General features: G+C 46.5%; 1 protein-coding gene across 2 annotated transcripts in view; it reads left to right on the forward strand.

Annotated features, from left to right (window-relative positions):
- FOXM1 (forkhead box M1) overlaps positions 1 to 21810 on the forward strand; it is a 192324-nt gene that overhangs the window by 158565 nt on the left and 11949 nt on the right. For both annotated transcript variants that reach the window (XM_086952815.1, XM_086952816.1), the window contains exon 9: positions 4864 to 5061. In XM_086952815.1, coding sequence (XP_086808941.1) covers positions 4864 to 5061 — 198 coding nt within the window. The remainder of the gene's footprint in view (positions 1 to 4863; positions 5062 to 21810) is intronic.

Here is a 21810-nt window from a genome sequence, read left to right on the forward strand (position 1 = left end):
GAATTATCCCAAGAGTTTTGGCCTTTTCAACTGGCTCAGGCAGACTACCTAGATTCGCTGATCACCAAATCCGGGCCAGAAAGAGGGATAGTTTCCAAAGAGCACAACTTCTGTTTTATTAGAATTCAGCTTTAAATTGTTAAATCTCATTAATGAATTTACAGCTGACATGCAATCACTGAATTGCTTACTGATTGTGTGTGGTTGTTTCATGACTGCTATGACAATTTGCGTATTGTGAGCATAGGAAGTTTAGGCAAAGCCGAAAGATTTTATGACTGGGGCCAAGGCCGCATGTAAATATTAAGAAGGGTAGGGCTAAGTGAGGAGCCCTGTGTTACTACACAAGGGAGCTGAAAAGGGTTAGTCAAATGGATCCATGACTAGAAACTGCATCTATCTTCCAGAAAAGTTTGAGCAGATGGACTGCTGATCCCTGCACACCTATCGCTGCTAGCCTACCCACCAGAATGATATGGTGGACAGTATCGAAGGCCGCAAATAAATCTAGAATTAGAATAAGGGTGTCCCTCACACCATTATCTAGAGCTACCCTGATTTCCTCGACTGACTTGATCAGGGCCGACTCAGTGCTGTGACCGACACTAAAGCAATGTTGTTTCGTCTAACGAGCTATGCAAGTTGATGTATTCCATCAGCTGTTTATTCATGGCCCTCTCTAGGAGTTTGGCGGGAAAAGGTAGTCCCGGTATATAGGACACTAGTTATTAACGTTGTATTGGTCAACATTTTTTTTTTTTTTTATAGGGAGAATTGTTGCTATTTTCCACTTCTTGGGAAGACTCCTGTCCTAAAGATAGGGTTGAACACTTTTGACAGGTTGTCCGCTACGATCTATTGCGCCAGTTTTACCACCGCCACTTGGCAGGAGTCAATTGGCGAGCCTGATTTTGAAATTAGATCCACAACCTGCGCCTTATCCAGGTCAGCAAATTTATCAAAGCACGGCACCCCAGCAGATCTTTCTGCTGCAGGCTCAATGTCAGAAATAGACCGTTCCTCCTTAGTTCCTAAACTGTCTAATTCATTCAAAATATTTTCCACTTTATGCACAAAGTGTCTAGCAATCTTTTACAAAGAGGTTGAGTTGGCACAGTTTCAAGAGTGTGTGGCGAGGTGAGAGATAAGACCGTGCTAAAAGGTTCCTTAGAGGAAGTTTTTTGCGCCCTCAATTTCTTGTGAAAATTATTGTTTTTTCACTCATCATTTCCTTATATATGCTCAGGGTTTGTTTATATTTTTGCCTCCCTACAGGATCGTAGGCTAATTTCCATATATGTTCCTGTTTTTCGCAGCCTAGTTGGCAGGCCTTCAGCCTATCTAAGTACCAAGGGGCCATCTGGCGGCTACGTTTTGAGTGGAAGGAGATCAAGGTGGCTAATTTTGAGCCACTTGTTTCCAGCCAATGGTTGTAGTAACTAGCGTTTTTATCTACATCCTCCCCGTACTCTGGTTGAGAACTGGCTAGGTTTTCTTGAAATTTCTGCTGGTTAACCCTGTTCCAGGCTCTCATTGATCCATTTCTAACTATTCAACCAACTTGGGTGGCTGGTTCAAATAGTCCAATATTGAACAAAATAGCCGAATGGTCTGACCAAACAAGTGGCAGGGTGTCCTTTACTAGAATATATGGATTGTTAGAAAAACACACCATAGTGTGTGTGACCAGCCCGATGAGTGGGCCCCTTCACCAATTGTGTGGGCCCGAAACTCTCCATAAGATCAAGTAGGCTAGCTGTATCTGCCTCTGTAATTTCTAGATGGAAGTTAAAATCCCCCAAAACTGTTAGATTGGAGGCAGCCAACCAATCTTCTAAAAGGGTATGGAGATTATCTGTAAAGGTCCCTCTCAGGCCTGGCGGCCGGTATACTAAGATGCCCTTAAAATTTTGTTACAAAAAAACACCACTGGGTCTGGGCTTTGAACAGCAAGGCTGAGCCACAAATCACAATTGAACAAGAAAGTGCCAGTACTGTCTCAATTTTTTGATACTAAATCCTGAGGACCATACGAATTATACACTATGGTGCCATGACAGAATTATGTCTGAATCAATCTTTTATTTTATTTTTTGATTTTCTCTCGACAAAAAGGCGTTTGGTTGTTAATTCACCAATTCTTTGTACATATCAAGACCTCCTATACAAAATATATCATTTTATGCAATATTTACAAACAGATATTTATTCAATTACAAAAATATACATTTCTTATATTCAAAAACAATCATACTCTCATACACGCACAGCCATTCATCATTCGATATACATACATACATACAGTCTGGAGCCGGCGTTAAAGGAGGCAACTCTTGACACACCGCGTATAGGGGAACTTGGTATTCCAGTTCTCCTCTACGCGGATGATGCTGTCCTTCTTTCACGGACGGGGGTTGGATTACGACGACTGCTAGATGCCTTTGGGAACTTTATGAGGTCCTTGGATCTTAAAATTAACGCAAAAAAGTCACAAGTTATGATTATGGGGAGGAGTTCCAGGAAGAAACAAGTTAAAACCTTTTTTTGTTGTGAGGAAGAACTCTGCAGAGTGCCCATATTTCCTTATTTGGGGATTACCTTTGATGAGAGAGGGAATTGGGGCCCGCAACTTTAAAATAGAAACATTGCCTTTGCAAGAACAACTTCTGCACTTCAGGGCTTCAGAAAAAAATTGGGGGCAAGGCCTATAGAAGCAATAATGAAGATTTACAAAGCTAAATGCCTTGCAGTTGCCACATATGGTAGCTCAATATGGGACTACAGTGCCCCAGATTGTTTACAGGTGACTGAAAATAAATATTTGAGATCTGTTCTAGCAGTGCCACAGTCCACTCCCTCATATACCATCCATTCTGAGTTGGGGGCAGGCTTCATTTCTGACATGATACAAATGGCTCCCTTAATATGCTGGATGAAGACCTGGCTGAACCAGGAAATCTCCTTGAACCCTATTATCATGAAAGATGGTCTCCTTTTAGAAAATGTCAGTTAGATACGGTGGTTGACATACATTAAAAACAGCTTCTACAAACTAGGGAGACCAGAGCTCTTCTCCTCACCTGAGTTAATAACATCTAAGGATATTACACAAATTAAGGGTGCTATGTCACTGATGATGGCACTGGAGAGAGAGGACGTAGAACTCAGAAAACCCACTGTAAGGGCTAACCTCATTGTAGCTAACTCACCAGGACCCAAACTTTACCTTTATATGGTGAACCGCCCCTATCAAAGGGTCCTGCTAACCCGCTTTAGTCTTAATTTGATCCACCTGAATCTAGGCTACTTCCCTAATTGGAGTACCCCGGAAAATGCAATGCCTTGTAGCTGCGACAATTTTTCCAGTCCGAATACAATGCATTTCCTGATGTTCTGTGGACATTATACGGAATTAAGGATGACCTTTTTGGTTCCTATACCTAAAGAGGCAGGGTTCTTGCAAGTTAAGCCTGCTCTCTTGTATCTACAACTATTAAATAGCCATCGTATTATTTTCCATGTTGCTAGTTTTTTAGTGGGAGCTGCCCGGACCAGGAAAAGGATTAACTGTACTTAAATGAATTTGGATGTTGTAAATTAGAATGATGCTAGTTTATCCTGTAAAATTGATAGTGAGGGTAACTAAATTGGTTGATGTAATTTTATGAGATTTTATGAAATCCTTTGGAAAATGTCGTCTTTTAAATGGTTATAAAATTCTCTTTTTTCTTACTCTATTTTTGTAACTAATGTATATTTTGTATAGTACCGTTGTCTTTTTATGATATTGATTTATCGAAATAAAGCATTTTGACTGACTGACACTAGAGGGCATCAATGTACACCCCACCAGAGCCAAACCTTCTACTGCAGCCCTGGTGATGGGAATTTCCGTCGCAGAGATCTGCAAAGAAGCAACTTTGGCTTCTCTCCGCATCTTAGCAAAGCATTACTGTTTGGTCTTGGAAGTGTGGAGTAAAGATCACTTCACAAGCTCAGACCTTCAGGATTTCTTAATTTCTTATTTTAACCAGCCATTAAACCCATCTTTTGGATGGGTACCTCTTAGTGAATTATTTCAGAAGGTGTGGAATATGCAGGTAGAAGTATCCATCAGAACAAAACGTTACTTTCAGCTGTTTTTAGTGTATAGTCAATCTACCTGTAGATTCCCCACTAACTCCTTCCTCCCCATTTTCATGGCTCATTACGAAATCCACCACTTTAATAAGAAACCACTTCACCTTGTCTTGATGATGTAGTTCTTGTTGCTTTTTCCTGGAAGGCACACAGAAAATGGGTAAGAAACCAGTGCCAGTGGGGTTGCTTTATGGCTCTGGGGATGTCACAATGGCATCACCTCCAGCGCCGAAGTAAAGCCAATGTCCCCTACTGACGTGGAGCGCTATTTAATAGTTTCCAAATTCAGTTTGATGCCTGAACTATTCAAAAGGTGAGGGATCTGCAGGTAGATAATCCACCGGAAAAATTGTTAGTAACTTAACTTATTTTTCACCCCCAAACCACAATGACTCTTGCAAGAACAATGGCTCTTTGTTTGAAATGGTGGGCCAAAAAATGCCAATCCAGGATCTTTCTGGTAAAACGAGAGAACAATGATTCATGGCATTCCCTAGTATATTCTTGAGTTTTCCTTTTATGCACTTGGATTATTTTCTCTACTTCTGCATTGTGAGTCCTACAGAATATCCTAATTCTCATTTCAAAGGATTATATATTGTATATACCCAAAAATCTTATTGGATGCTTCTTTCTGAATATGTGAAGTGGCATTAAGTCACTGAGCCAGAAGATTTTTTTTTTTTTTAATACTGTATTTTAACTAATATTTGTTTTTTGCAGCCAACCTTGCAGGGTGGAACTGCATCCACGTATTTGCCACTTGAATCTACTAAGGAAAAATCAATCATTGTGAATGAGGAGTCTCCATCTGCTGTTATCAAGGATGAAGAGGATGATGAATCTTTGCTTTCGTCCTTGAAAGAGAACACATCATATACCTCTCTTAAGCCCTCGGTGTGGCAAATACATGATGTGGAGGTAATAAAAATGCTACTATTTAGCATTTTGTTGATGGCCATTTAGAAGTTTTATACATTTAGTATATGCCCATGAATCTCTAAAGACAAAATAAATCCTTTCTATATCGCCACCTAAATGTACAGTATAGAGGCAATTCAATTCAATACCAAACTGAAGGTGTATTTGTCCACAGTATATTTTTTGACTCTTGAAAGAGCCAGGTAAAATATTTGTTATTAAAAAGGCTCCTCTTTGGGCATGGCAATTTTTAGTGATTATGACTTCAATGGAGGTTCACCTGAAAGAGAAACTGAATTACATTTAAGTAACTCCTCCTTCTCTTCCAGGGGATCTTCATCAATAAACCTAAGCAATGAATTCTCCTGCCCAGATGCGAGATTCTGGAGCACATTGCAAACATATGTATAAGCTGTTTTAGTAAAAAAAAAAAAAAAAATGTGCATACACATAAAAAAAAATCTCTGCTGGCTAGGAATGGTTAGAATTGGCTAAATGTATTATTTTCCTTTTAAAAACAGAGAGGGAATGCAGGGCATTTCTTACAGGCACACCAAACAAGCAAAGCCCAGAGGTGATGGGCCAGTTAATTTTCCTGGCTACAAAATCCTGGAGCACTAAACTCAGCCTTTTATGGCCTTAGCATTTAATATTTGAATCCTGGTTTAAACTAGCTTACTTGACCACTTTCCGGACTAGGACGTTTTTTCACCTGTTTTCTTTCACTGGAACCGATGCATTTTTCCAGTCAGAATGACTTCACATTTTGTTAAGTGCCAAAAATCTTAGTCGGCCTGGGGAGAGGGAAAAGTAAAGGGGATTTAAGGGTCATCAATTGGTCTCTTGTGGACTGAAAATTGTGAGCAATGGAGGGGGAGTGGGTTGAAGTGCTGCTTATGTGTCAAACAGGTGACGTATATGTGGTCTGGGAAGTTGGAAGTGTAAATATTCCAAACGAGACACATATTCAGTAAGCGGTGTCCAGAGGTGCTGAAATGTCTTCTTGTGTGTGATCTGCTCCATAGCAATAGTATGCCAGAGTTGTGTATACCATGATGGTGTTGATGGTGGATCAACAGGCCCAAGCTATAAAGTGCTTTGCCGTACCAGTCATGTGGTGCCCCAGATTCCAGTCTACGGGAGTCATGGCAGTTAGGGATGTGGGGTGGATGCCCAATACAACCATGTAGTAATCGACCGGTATGGGGTACCCCAAGGTGCCCTTAATATGACTCAAGATCGCCTTCCAAAAGGGGCAAGAGTTCTTTCTTACACTAATCGAAGGACTTGATTGTCTGGCCCTGAAAGAGATCCCATAACACTCTACATTTACCCTTAACCCAATGTGGAAAGGACTCCCGGGGAAGAACAGTGGAGATTTCGGAGTTTCGTGCGATTGGAGTGTTTGAGGACGGGAATGTAGTCAATCCACTTTTGATAGCTAGTCTGTGCCATATCTCCTGATTTGTGCATGTTGGGGTTGCAAAAGAAGTGCTCAATCAATCAGGGTAATTGTAAGCGTGCTACTCACCCGCGAGGGTCTCAATGCGCTCGGGCGGGGTTGGGGGGGGGCGCAGATTTGTTTTGCTGAAGAGCCAGGTCTTGAGGGTCTTCCTGAAGGTGTTCAGGGAATAGACGCGTCTGATGTCTGCTGGTAGCTTGTTCCAGGTCTTGGCTGTGATGTGGGAGAAAGATCTTCCGCCTGCTCTGGATGCGAGGGGATTCAGCCAGCTCGAGGTTTGAGGATCAGCGGTTTCTTTTGTGTACATGGAAGTTGATTCTGTCATTGAGGTATTTGGGTCCGCTGTTGTGGAGGCATTTGTAGGCGTGAGTGAGGATCTTGAAGGTGACTCTTTTCTCCACGGAGAGCCAGTGGAGTTTCCATAGGTGCTGGCTGATGTGTTTTTGCCAGGGATGCCGAGGACGAGTCTAGCGGCTGTGTTCTGTATTGTCTTGAGTTTGCGGAGTAGGGGCTTGTTGATGCCGGCGTATAGTTCTTTGTGATCATTCCGTGGGTGACTGGCTTCCTTGATTCAGGGGGGATTCATTTGAAGGTCTTGCGGAGGGTGTTAAAGCAGCTGGAAGTGACGGCGTTGACCTGTCTGTTCATGTTGAGTGAAGAGTCTGGCACGATGCTGAGGTTTTTTGCGTGGTCTGAGGTGGTGGGTGGGCGGTCAGCCACCGGGTCTTGTCCCATGCTGAGGGGGTGGTTCCAAGGATGAGGGCTTCTGTCTTCTAGGCGTTAAGTTTCAGGCAGCTGTTGGACATCCAGATTGTGACGTCTTGCATTCCTTTCTGGAAGTTGAGTTTGGCGGTGATGGGCTCTTTGGTGAGGGAGAAGATGAGCTGGGTGTCGTCGGCATAGGATACGATGTTGAGGCCATGCCGTCGGACGATGGATGAGAGAGGGGCCATGTAGATGTTTAAGAGGGTCGGGCTTGGTGACTACCCCAGTGAGACCCTGCAGGTGACTTCCGTGGGATCGGCGAGGTAGGGTGGCAGTCGGATCCTTTGGCTTCTTCAGGTGAGGAATGATCGGATCCAGTCCAGGGCTGTTCCTTGTAAACGGTTGTCATGTAGTCTGGGGACTAGTGTGCTGTGGAAGACTGTGTTGAAGGCTGCTGATAGGTCGAGTAGGATGAGGGCTGCGAAGTGGCCTTGGTCCAGGAGGGTGCGGATGTCATTTGTGGCGGCGAGTAGGGCGGTCTTGGTGCTGTGGTTGCTTCTAAATCCGGACTGGGACGGGTCGAGGACGGCGTTCCCTTCGATGAATTGCTAGAGTTCCCTGTTGACCGTTTTATCTGCGACTTTGGCTGCGAAGGGGAAGAGCGAGATGGGCTGCTAGTTCTTGAGGTCGCAGGGGTCAGCTGAGGGTTTCTTTAGCAGGGGTCTGTTTCTGTGCGCTTCCAGTCGTCTGGGGAAGGTGCCTGTTTTGAAGGTGGTGCTAATGGTCCGTTGTATTTCTGGTGCGATGGCGGCAGCGGCTCTGTGGTATATGTGAGAAGGGCAGGGGTCGGTGGGGGCCTTATATGCACCCTTACTCTGTCAATCCATCAGCGCAAAATCTCCCCACTAGGATCAATGTCATTCAGCATTCCTATTATCTTGTGTGCAATATACAAATGAGACCTCTATCAGTATCTGGAACACCAGTGGTCTCCGAAGTATAGTTTCTGAGATGGCTAATTATGCATGCGAACATCTAGACCATCTCTTTTTTTGATGGTGAAATAGAGTATATCCGGTCTTTGGATTCCCTTTTCAGCAGGGGCCTTCAACCCAACCGATTAAGACAACTGTCTTTCAGTATGTGGAACACATGTGAGATTTTTCTGATTGATACTTCTAACTGCAGATTCCTCACCATTAGAATATTCTCCACTCTAGATCTGGAAAATGTTAACCGAATTTCACCCGGTACTGCTAGGTGCAGCTGTGGCTCTGTGTTAGCCTCATTCTGCCCTGAAAGTGAAGATGGAGCCGCATATAAGTGCCACCGCTGCACGTCTGATCCCAGAGCATTCTTCACATTTTCCTAGTCAGTGATGAGTTTTTTTCCTCAAACTTCTCTTCTGCAGTGTGCACTGTGTCTCCTAGTAAAACCGCAGGGTTTAAACATTGTGGGGTCAAATGTCTGTGACAGACCTCCAAGCGTGGTGCCTCTGCTATTTGGGTTCAGGGTAGGACTCCAACTCCTGCAAGGAGTGTGCCCTTGTAAATCTGAAGGCGATCTGGTAACTTGATGCTAAGCTGTATGCAAACACTGAAAATAGTCATGGAAGTTCAACTCGAGGTCATAAGCCTGTTACTGCTGTTGTTACCACAATAAGTTCTTGTCGCGGCCCAAGTCTTCCAGTAAATAAAAGCAGAAACCTAGGAAGACCTAGCAGGATTCGTCCTAGACCTGCCACTCTGCCAGAACACTCACAAGGACAGTCAAGGTTCCGCTGTTATATTATGTTATGTTTGGAGATTTGTAGAGCACGTGGCTGTCCCAGCAAAGGAACGTCCCAGCGCTAAGAGACAGAGGAAGGGTGCATATGAGGCTACTGATACTAAAACAGCCATGTCTTTACTGCCTTTCTAAAGGACAGATGATTGGAGCTGTTCCTGATAAAGAAAAGCAGCAAGTTCTAAAGAGTTGATGCTCATACCTTAAAAGAACGGCCACCGGTTCTCGCTCTACGGAAACGCAGCACCTGCAGCAAGTGGTGGTCCGCAGAGCACTGGTAGGAATGTAGGGAAAACCTTGATCACTGAGAAATGTTGGTCCAACGCCTGCCAGTATTTTGTGCGTGACCGAGTGCTTTTAACTAAATTCTCTGCTCAATAGGCAGCCAATGGAGTCAGCGCAACGCACCTGAAACAGAGCTGTGCTTCGGTATTGCAAGTAAAGTACGAGCTGCCGCATTCATGGTGCGCTGAATGCTACTGGCCACAGATTTATTAGCGCCAAGCAGAAGACTGTTGCAATAGTCCAGCCTGGCCAAGATCGCGCTTGAACTACCAGCTGACGAGTGTAGGGGTCAAACAAGCCCAAAATGGGTTTGAGGTCACTCAGTATGCCAAAACAAGTCCCTGCCACAGATTTGGCGTGCTCCTCAAAAGATAGGGCACTGTCCACCCGAATGCCGAGTTTCTTTACAGCAGTTTTAGGCACAGGAGGGGTACCCAGCTCCTGCGGCCACCAACTGTTGCCCCATATAAGGGAGACAATTCGCCTTCATCCAGCCTGCTATAGTGGAATCTGACAGCATCCTGGTTGGTGTCCTTAGTGCAAGAAAAAACGAGCTGCGGAGGCGTGGCCAAGATGGTGACCTGAGAAGACTTGGTTCCTGGAGGCTCCCCGTCCTGATCTTCCCCCGCTGACCGAATTCAGCATAAGCACCCCCACCGGAGCAGCGATTCCAGCCGGGAGCGGCGGAGGAACGGGGAGCCAGTCTTGAATGCTATTCGGCAATTACACAATGCCAGGGGAATAGCCATAATTCCGCCGCTAGGAAGGTGAAATGGCGCCCTAGCAGTCGGGACGCCATAACATCCAGCGATGTGCTCGGCACTGAGACGGCGGCGGTCCCGCTGAGCCGAAGTGGTCTTTTCACCTGCCCTGGTGACTCGCTGGGGGGCAAGGTGGTGGCTTGACGGAGCAGCGGGGGCCCCGTTGTGGGCCCGTTTGCGTAGCCCGGCAGAGGAGTACCAGCGCGTCCAGGGGCGCCAAAATTGAGGCCGGGGTTGTAAGGCCGGAGAGGCGAGCAATCGCAGCCCGCAGCAGTGGGCTCCCCGGGACATCGGACGACATGAACGCGGTGAACCGGCTTTGGTGTCCTGAAACACACAATCGGGGACACCATAAAGGAGGCTCGCCCTGAAGGTGCACACAAAATGGCGTCCTAGCGGACTGGACGCCGCACCAGAAAGGGCCAAGCCTAGCGCTGGGTTCCAGCGGTCCTAGGAAGCACGAACGGACCCAGCACCTGCCCGGGTGTAGCGTTGGGGGGCCAGGCGGTGGCCCGACAGACCGACAGGGGCCAGCTAGCGCCTCATCAGGGAGACCAAGAGCGCGAAAACAGAGGCCGGGGTTGCAAGGCCTGGGGAACGCGAAAATAGAGGCTGGGGTTTCAAGGCCTGGGACACGTGTGCTGCAGTAACCTCCAACAGCAGTGTGGCGGGGGCCCAACACCACAGACCCAGGGACTCCTGGCGGCAAGGATACGGTGAGCTTGCGTCGGCGCACTGCAGCACGGGTGAAAGCGGGACTGGGGCACACTTAAACAGGAAGGTCAATGAGGAGGCCGCGGGCCTAAAACTCATTGCACACCCACTGAGCTAAAAATCGCATTGAGCACACAGCGCCCCACCGCAGTGGGAGTGGTTTCACCCCGACTGGGTAGAGGTGGGGGAACATCTGTGGAGCCTTCTCTGCTGAGGGTCAGATAGCGGGACCCGCAGGTCCAGGAAAAGACATTCAACTACCGGCGTTCTACGCGGCGTCTGGCCTAGCACTTGGCTTGGCACAGTGGGCCCCCTTTTCACGGCACCATTCACTCAGGGGGGAGGAAAGGCCCATGAACACACACCGAAGGCGCTGTATGGGCCCGCGCTTTTCTCCTCGAAGAGTCCCCAGTCACAGATACAAGACTAAGGAGGAGGTCACAGGCACCCTGAGCAGCAGTGGCGGCGGGAGAGAGCGTTAGGGGCCCTGGGGGCCAACAGTAGCCGCGAGGGGGATAGTGGAAGAGAGCGCGCACAAGACTGGGGCCTACAGCGACACCACCGCAACGGCGAAGCTGAGAGACAGGCCTAATAGAGACTTGGGGCTCTGCACACCGCTACCCTGTAATCTAGAAGCAGGGTCCGGTTCCAAGAGACGGCGGAGGCACAGGGGGGTTTGGAGCGACGAAGGGCAACTGAGCATGGCAGGCACGAGGAAGAAGGGTGAGTGCACGCTCACCGACATGCTCATCAAAGGCCCGCCAAAGATAGACAGAGGTTCCCCCCTCCCCTGCAGCTCTGAAGCAACATGCAGACCCGGGCGATGGAGAGGTGCCCATCACAAAATCCTTTTTAGAAACCCTGTTCAGCACCCGGCGAGAAGACTTCCACACGCTAAAGCAGGAGGTGGCTGGGGAGGTCTGAAAGTTACGCCGGGAGGTTGTTTGTCTGTTCGAGCGAGTGGCGCCAATGAAGAAGCGGACCAGAAGTGAGGAAGTCGACCAGCTCCAGCAAGAAATCATCCGGCTCAAGGACCAACAAGTGGATCTGCAAGCACACGTGGAGGATCTAGAAAATAGATCCAGACGCAACAACATCCGAGGCGTCTCATCCAAAGAAGGAGCAAACATTACCGGATACCTCCAGGGCTTGTTTCGGGATGTTCTGGGGGAAATCTGCAGACTTTGACATCAGAATTTACAGGGCACACAGAGTGGGCTTGGCGCGGCGCGCACCCGCTCCTACCCCAGATACTGGCCTTTTAACCAGACTTTCCACTAAAAGAAAGGATCCTTCGTGAAGCACGCCAGAAACATCTACAATACCAGGGGCACACAGTGGCACTATACCAGTACTTATCAGCCATTACGCTTCAAAAATGGAAAGCATTCAAAGTCGTCACGGAGTTCCTGCTAGGCAAGGGGATCCCATACTCATGGGGTCATTCCTTTCGTCTGATATTCAAATGGAACGGAACACTGCACCAGCTGAGATCGCTTCAGGACACCTGCACCCTGCTGGGCATTGAACATGTTAAAGGGCCTACTTCCCCATGGCCATTTCAGCGATCCTCCCGGGGAAGTGGCAAAGTCAGCCGCACACGTTCTCCTACCAAAGACCTGAAACCAGACCCCACCACAATATCACAGGAACAGGCCTCGGCCATCGAGGAGGTGTCCAGGGACACATCACAGACTGATCTGCTCAAGATGGGGACTCTTGAGCACTACAGTATCAATAGGTTCGGGGGGTGAGGGGCGAAGAGGTTGCCACGGCTACACGCTCCGCCAGATAGCTTTACCATAGGTCTGCGTTGCAGACTTCCAGGTTTGGGACTATGATCACAGGTTGGGGGTTTGTTGTTGGGGTTAGGGTGGAGGGGTAGGGTATGGGAGTTCTGAACCTAGGGGGGGGGGGGTCGAGGTTGGTGGTGTTGGGGAAGGGTGGAGTTGGGGGGGCAGGGAGGGAACAGGTGTGTCACATTTTAGAGGGGATCATGCGTGTCGCCAGCAGAGGGCATCTTCCTCCAGAATCTGCATAACCCAAAGCGGAAGGAATCATCTGACGCCATCCTAAAAGTCATCACCCTGAATGTAAAAGGGCTTAATAATCCTGTCAAGAGGCGAGCCGTGCTGTCATACCTGGAGAACTTAGGTGCCTCGATTTGCTTGTTACAGGAAACGCACCTCCTCTCCAAGGACTGGCACCGAATGTGCTCAAGGGCCTTCCCTCATCAACTGTACTCCTCCACCACAGAGAAGAAAGCGGGGGTCGCCATTTTGTTCGCTAGACACTTATGGCCAGGTGAGGGGCAGGGTTGCTGAAATCAAGGGCAGGCTCCTAGCTTATAATGTGCAGGTGGCGGGGGTATGTCCCTGGTCATCAGGTCTATATATGTCCCAAACTCTAGACAAGCAGCCTTCCTTACCGGGACTCTGTCAGATGTCCTTGCTTACCAGACACGGTACATGCTAGTGGGCGGGGATCTTAACCTTGTGATGGACCAAGACGGAGACAGATCGGATCGCCGTTATGGCGCCACGGGGCTATGTCCCCAGAAGGGAAACAGTGGTTGACTAGCAGAGGCCTTTCAGAGATTTCAGATATCTGGCGGGAGGCGCACCCCCAAGCTACTGAGTACACTTTCTACTCTCACGTACACCACACGTATGCTCGGCTAGATCACTTTATGGGGTCCCCCAATCTTGACGCAGTAGTAACAGACGTAGACATTGTCCCAGCTGCACTCTCAGATCACGATGCTGACACACTCAAGATGATCGTCCCCCGAACGACAGCGCAAAGAGGCTGATGGCGTTTGAGGGAGGCCTTGTTGCAACGGAAAGGGGTTACACAGCAATTGCATGCGCGCATCACTGAATACATTACGCTTAACGACGTGCCTGGTGTCCCTGTGACAGCGGTGTGGGTTGCACTCAAGGCGGTGGTGCGTGGAGATCTCATTGCAATAGTGGCGGCAGAGGTCCAAGAGCACAGTGTCGGAACTGGAGAGAGTACACAGTCGCACTGGGGCCCCCATGATATGGCAGCAGCTAAAGGCGGCCAGGACGTAGCTTGCAGGCCTGGATCTAGATCGCGCAGAGTACGCAGCCCTACGACTGTGACACACTATGTTGGTTGCAATAAAACCGGTCGTTTGCTTGCGAGCAACCTTAGGACGCAAGTCCAGAAGTCTAAAATTTCCAGAACTACTCTGATTTGTACGCCCAAATTCAGGGGGACCCGAGACGTGGCGACAACAACCACTTTCGCTTTTGGGGCGAGTGGCAGCGGTTAAAATGTCCCCGTTACCCAAGGTCCTGTATGTGTTTTAAACCATTCCTGTGACTCCACCGCTTGGAATGCTAAGGAAGTTGCAGGATGCAATACATGGAGTTGGGGAGAAGTTTTACAGACCAGGAATGGCAGGACATTTATCACAGGGCCCACCATACGGCCAGGAACATGGCCAGTAGGGAATCTGCAGTTAAGATCGTGTCGTACTGGAACCGGACGCCTGCCCGCCTCAATAAAGGTAACCCAAGCCGCAGCCCTACATGCTGGAGGGGATGTGGCGAGATGGGGACCCTAACTCACCTGCTATGGGAATGTGTAGAGGTGACAGACTATTGGAAGGGGGTTCTGGATGACATCAATGCACACTTCGACACAGAGATTCCCTGCTTCCCAGCCTATACATTGTTAGGACTCCCAAATACACTCACATTCCCACTAAAGTCGAATAGAGGGAAACCAATGGGGATAGCATTGGGGGCCACAGTTCAGCATATCCTCCCACTCTGGGGCACCACGAGGCGTCCTACACACACGGGCTGGCTTAACAGACTCTGGTATATATTGGGCATGGAACGAATTCAAGCAACCCTCACACAGTCCACGGAGTCATTGAACACCATCTGGCAGCCCTTCCTCACCTTGCTAGCCAAGGAATTTAACGAACTCACGTGTCCGAAATACGTAAGATTGCTGCGGTCACAACTTTCGCGGGCTCCACCACCACATAAGTGGGAAATGCAGGCACTTCAGTTCTGCGCCTCTACACGACTGAGTGACACACTGGCTGGGGAGGGCGGGAGGGATTTGGGGGTGAGGGAGTTGGGGGTTGTTGGGGGGAGGGGGAAGTCGTCATTTTATGGGAAAGTTGGGTGCACGAACGGCTCACGCCTACTCTGAACACGCTTTCATGGACACATTACCTCCATATGTTTCTCAAGTCTGTATTCCCCGAGATTCCGGGGCAGGTACATTATTGAGCCATTAAAAGCTCGAAAGGAGCATGTGTTATTGTACTGTACTATACTTGCTGCACCTGAAAATAATAAAGTTAAACAAAAAAAAAGACGAGCTGCGTATCCTCCTCATAAGATACCAAGGATATGTTACGCGCTTTGGCCAGTAGGGCCTGTGGCCGTACATAAATATTGAACAGGGTCGGGCTCAATGCTGACCCCTGGGGACCCATAGCACAGAGGGTGAATCTGAGAGTGGAAAGGAGGAGACATAACCTGAAAAGACCTATTATGCAGGAAGGACACAAACCAATCCAGAGCGCTACCCTTGATACCGATCTCCTGCAGCCGACGGATCAGGATGTTGTATGAGACCGTATCAAAGGCGTCACGGAGATCAAGCAGGATGAGTGCTGTCCTATTGCCTACATCCATGGACGCTCTAAGTTGATCCGTTACAGCTAATAAGGCTGATTCTGTGCTATGGCTGGGACAGAAGCCATTTTGAGACTGATCCAATAAGGAATAGGACTCCAGATACTGCGTCAAAAGGAAGTTAACAAAGGATTCGGTAACTTTCGCTAGGAACGATAGCAGAGAAATCAGGCGATAGTTCTCATGTCGAAGTGCCTAGAGAAGGCTTCTTTATCTGCGGCTTCACATGCCACGTGAAAGCTATCATAGATACCAACCACTTTATTGATAAAGTAGGTGGCCAGCACCTCGCATTGATAATTAGAGGTGATAGAGCTTATGTTGGAAGTCAGTGATTTCACCATTTCCTTTAATAGGGAAAAGAGGGTTTTAGAGGGGTTATTGCTAGTGAGGTTGAAGGAAATGATGAAAAGGAAGACGTGGAGGACGATCCACCGGCTAAACAGACCTCAAGGGCAGTCGGAGCCTGTCGCAGATTGCAAAGCAAACGTGGGGGGGCACGTTCAGGAAAAAATAAGGTCACATCACCACCAAAGTCAAAAAGTACCTGCCAGAATAACTAGGAAAACAATTCGAGGGACATATTGGACGAGGACTTAATGTCTAAAATAGCGGAGCTGTTAGAAATAAAAATTCAGACAATTATTAAGCCACTTATTAGTAAGATTGATAAACTTTCTGCAGAGATAAAGAAACTTGGAAGCACACAAAATGTCTTAGCAGATGCAATAGGCAATGCCCTAAGTAATGTCAATAAAGGCCGCGATTCCCCAAAGAAAGATAATGACTCCAGGGTAACATCAGATGCTACCCCACTAGGAGCAATTCCTTCAGAATGCCCACAAACTTCTGGCCATATTACCAACAACTTGCCAACAGAAGCCCCAACTGTCCGATTAATTGATCCACCACATGCTACAGTGCCCTCTAGTCTTGAAGAAAACCAAACACAATTTGTAGTTGAAGCAGCACCGCTGGTGCTAGTGCTAGCCAACACGCCAACCTTATCACCGGACCAAACTGAGTCAGCCTCATCACTAAAAAGCAAGGCACTATACTGGCTGTCAAATAATATGCGGATAGCACCACAGGGGGGCGAACAGCGGCTGGCTGATGAAATTAAAACGGCAAGGAGGGTTGGTTGGATAGGAAATAAGCAAAAAAAATGGAAGGGCGACTGTGTGATACTAAACTTTTCAACCCCAGCTGCTCTTCCTGATATTTTATCAAATATCCTTCCACCACAAAAAAGAAGTAGTTCTATAATCCCTCTCACATTAGAATTTTTCTATAATGAGTCACAAAAGGCCAATAATCAAAAACCTCGGAAGCCAGCTTGGTCAGCGAGAGATAATGGTTGGGGAGGGGGACTATCAGCTTTTGACACAAATTACGCTCCCCAAAACAGGGCAGATCCATGGCTATTAAACCAACACAATACTTTTCACAACACTACCTCAGGGCAAAACTGGAACCAAATGGGCAGACGAGGGCCTGGCATATTAGCTAATAACTGTGGGCCCTTAGGAAATGTTAAATATAATGGAGGATGGCCAGGCATGCAGCAGAATGTATTGTATCCTAATACCCCAGCACCTATAGGCAATGTTGACTATAATGGAGGATGGCTGGGGTCTCACCAGAACCCACCCTTTCCCATTACCCCTGCACCTAGATGGAATGCCCCTATAAATGGTTGGGGCTTTGGGACCCCATCCTACAACTGGGGAGTTAGCACCTCAAATAGGTTTGAAGCCTTAGCTGGCTTAGCTGACTGCGACTGACTTGAGGGAAGGGCCTCGACAACGCCATGTAGTATAAATCATACATATCCTAGGTTGCATCTTGAAGTCGAACCAAAGCAGATTGCACCTATTAAAACCCTGCAACAACCATTACATTCTGCTGACATAATGGCACAACAACTGCATTTAGATACAACTAGGGTAATCGCATCATGTCAGGCAGTAGAAACACCAGGTGTTTTAGGAAGTACAAAAATTATCTGCTGGAACATTGCGGGTCTGAAGAAAAATCTTTCAGATCCGTCTTGGCATGATTATCTGGCTAGTGGGGATCTAATCATGTTCCAGGAGACCTGGGGGCTTGAAAACTACTTCAAGGTTGACTATAGATCTTTCTTCATACCCGCAGTAAATACAAATGGGGGGAGACCCTCTGGCGGACTAACAATTTGGGTGAAAATCACAGGAGGCCTGTCCTTTAAGCAAATTGATACAAATAATCCCGACATTTTATTACTTGAGCTAAAAAACACTAAGGGTTGTAGCATTTATGTGATCAATATCTATAGCAGACCACATCGATCATGTAAAGAATCAACAGTTGTAACCCACCTGAGTAATCTTGTGGCGGGATTTGATCAAAATGCACAAATGATTATAGGTGGCGATTTTAACAGAGGTTTTGAACCCATAATAGGTCTAGAAGACATCTATAAGGACGAGGACAGTGCCAACAATATTCCCTTAGTAGATACGAACTACAAAGCACCTTGCTCAGTGAGCGCCCTACAATTACTGAATTTGACATTAGAATCCGGCCTACGCGCATGTAATGGGCAGTTGCCATCAGACTGCCCCAGTAGACCAACGTTTACCAGAGGGGCACACTCCAGCCACCTAGATTATCTATTAGTTTCCCTGAACTTGTGGCCTATGACCATCGACCTAATGGTGGATGATCGCACGGAAAGCGACCATTATCCTCTGATTTTATCTGTCCAAACTCAGATTTTTAAAACCCTTGACAAAAGTGCTAATAGCACAATGTCCTTGCCACAGGATCCCCTAGTGGCAAACAGCCGTAGATCCCTGAAATGGCCAGTGGTATTAGACAACTCTAAAATCATTAGTCAAATCTATAATGTATTTGTGAGGCATATGTCTTTTCTCTTAGGCAACAGTACTGTCATCCAAAATCCTAGTTTGATAGAATCCCATGAACATTTAATCAACCAACTTGGCGGGATCCTGACCAGGGCGGTAAAAAAATCACATAACGCCCAAAAGAGTAAACAAACCGGGATCACCTGGTATAACCAGGATTGCCGGAAAGCCAAGACAGACCTAATTAAAGCGGTCAGGGGGGGTTCAACGGATATTGTGAGAACTAAGAGAGCCCAGTACAAAAGAATCTTATTAAAGGCCAAGAAAGAGTGGGACGAAAGGGTTTGGTCCGATTTGCTGGACGCATGTAAGTGCAAAGATCAGACCTCCTTTTGGAGCCTCATTGCTAGAGGCACCAGGGGGGTGACAGAATGCAAAGACAAATTCTTAGAGGAAAAAACATGGGTCGAGCATTTTACTTTGTTATATTCCTGTGCAAGTTCAGGTGAGAGTGGAGGTTGGGATAGTTTGCAGGCCCCTTTGGCAGCGCATGATGCACCCCTTGTTTTTTCTCTAACAGAAACTATTTCAGCAATCAAGGCAGTCAAGCCAGGGAAAGCACCAGGCCCTGACAGAATACCAGGTGATCTTTGGAAACATGAAAACTACATCTGGGCTCCTTATATCAATTTATTATCCAATGAAATTGCTCAAGGAGCTCCTATTCCGGAAACCTGGAAGGGGGCAGAGATTGTAACTCTGTTCAAGAAGGGTGATAGGTCAAATCCCTCGCATTACCGGCCTATCAGCCTAATTGACGTGTTGCAAAAAAATTTTTGCACGACAGGTTCTTGGTCGGCTCACCTCTTGGATTGAAGAGCACTCTATTTACACAAAATATCAGGCAGGCTTTAGATGCAAGATAAGCACTGTAGAACAGGTTTTTAGATTTTTATGTTTAGTCTGGAAATATACCATTATAAGGAGTTCCCATATATACGTGGCCTTTGTTGATTTGAAGGCAGCTTTTGATATGGTTCCTAGGGCAGCCCTATGGAAGACATTAAACAGAATGGGTGTCCCTGGAAATATCCTTCAAATTTTAACCAGACTCCACGAGAATAATTACGCACGAGTCAGATGGAGACCGAATGGAGAAGTCACCGAGAAAATAAAAATAGCAAAAGGGGTAAGGCAAGGGTGCGTAATGGCACCTACCTTATTCTCTTTATACGTCAATGACATCCCCGATACTCTTTTGGGCTGCGAGCATGACTCTCCCAAATTGAGCGGGCAAGCCGTTCCGGCATTACTTTTCGCAGACGACACGATCTTAATCTCCCAGACACCTAGGGGGCTCCAAAATCTTTTAAATACATTTAGTCAGTATTGCCATGACAAGGAATTAGAAATTAACTCCTCAAAAACAAAAGTTATGACAATCAACCCCCATAAAGGTTTTAATAAGGTTTTTAAGATAAACAATGAACCTATTGAAGAAGTTCCCAATTTTAAATACCTGGGCATTATTTTAGACAGTGATGTTACATGGAAAACACAATTGGAGAATTCAAAACTAAGGCTAACTCAAAACCAGGTACCGATCTTAAAGAAGCACAAGAATAGCCACTTCAAAGCAGTCTCACCAGCCATTGAATTATTTAAATATAAAGTGCAATCATCTTCACTTTATGGTGCGGACCTTTGGGCCTATGCTTTAAAGGATACCTTCCGAGTGAGGGAAAATTCCTTCATCAGGCAACTGCTAGGGATACCTGGGTCAACACCACTGACACCCGTATTATGGGACCTTAATTTTAGACGTACTGATGATTATGCTTCTCTTCGTCCGCTACTCTATTGGGTCCATTTATGGTCCACTGAAGAGCTGGCTGATTATAGAGAAGCATTGCAAGAGATATTGGCTATAAAGAATACCAGGCACTTGCCATGGCTAGAGTACGTCAAAGAATGGCTTGAAAAACTAGGGTTAAGTGACTTTTGGTTTGACCCTGATTCTCTCACAAACAGCTCAAAAAAGATCTTGAAGCAAAGGTACTGGGACTATATTAGAGATTCAGTGCTTTCAAATCCCAGAACAGGGACTCTAACTTCGAAATTTTTTGAAATTAAAATGAATATGCAACTAGAGCCCCTCATGGATGAAATTCACCCTCCATTGGCTAAAAGCCTATACTTAAAGTTCCGGTATAACATCTTGCTATTAAAAGAAAGAACAACTAGCTGGAACTGTAATAAGGGGTTGACCGGGGCCGCCGGCTCTGATATATGCGAGTTCTGTGAGATGGGGATGAAAGAGGATGAGTCTCATGTTCTATTCATATGCCCAGCATACCTTAGAGCAAGGAAAAAATGGCTTAAGCCAATCTGCAATAGGTTAGGCCTTAGACAAATTAAGGTTGGACTCAGAATATTCAAAGGAGATACTGCACAACCGATTGTGTTCAGCCTAAGTCGCTTTCTCCTATGTGTAGCCTTGATCAGGAGGAAGAAAAATCAAAAAACTTAAATGTAATGGGCTACTTTACCATGTTATTGACTCATTTATTAGTTACTATAGTGCTGCCTGCTTTATCGCTATGGTGTATACCATCTTTTTAACACAAACAGACGTCTAATTTATTATTTTACTATTATGTATATTTATTCAGTGTTCTCTATAGAAGAGGGACCGACCAAGATCTAGCCAACCCCAATGTAGATGGTTTTTTGCGTATTTTGTGCAAATGAGATGTGATGATATTTTTACCCACTGCTGTTCTTTACTATGTATTATAATATGTGTTATGATTTTAATGTATTGTATCTTACAAGGTTTTTTAAACCGAATAAAGATTGAAATGAAAAAATGAAATGATAATCTTATTGGCAAAAATGTCTCCCTCTCACACTGTTGAGCTGATTCTGCAACTGTTCCCAAGGCATTCAGTTTTTCCAGAATCATCAATGATGTTGCAGCAGATTAAAGCCTTTGAGACCATGTTTCATATTTTGAACACTTTTGACTCCCTCTGTTGATACTTTGGGCCCCAAGGATTTCCAGAGGCCTTCAGTCGGGGTTGCACCAGCGAGTCTGTGCTCCTTCAACCTGTCTGTGATTCACTTCAGAGGCGACTTCCAATCCGGTGCCAAAATCCACCCCGGTTCCTTTGACGTTGCAACCGAAGGAGAACTTTGTCCCAACAGTCGTGTCCAGCCGAGCCAAATTTGTCTGCCCAATTGAGGTCATGCACTTACCTTTGAGCCGCACTCAGTGCTGTAACAACATTTTGGTACCAACTGATAACCAGGTTTCAGAGATGACTGCAATTGATGGAGATGATTTCCCCATCACTGATGATGATGATGACGACGACGACAATCAAGACTTGGATCTGGAGGAAGCCAGTGGGTTGGACACTTCCCTGGATTCTGGATTGTGCTGTCCTCCCGGACAATCATCTGAAGGATGCTTCCTTTGCTGTGGTCATGAGACTTACAGC

This window comes from Lissotriton vulgaris, chromosome 1_2, assembly GCF_964263255.1.
Source record: "Lissotriton vulgaris chromosome 1_2, aLisVul1.2, whole genome shotgun sequence".
Classification (NCBI taxonomy): Eukaryota; Metazoa; Chordata; class Amphibia; order Caudata; family Salamandridae; genus Lissotriton; species Lissotriton vulgaris.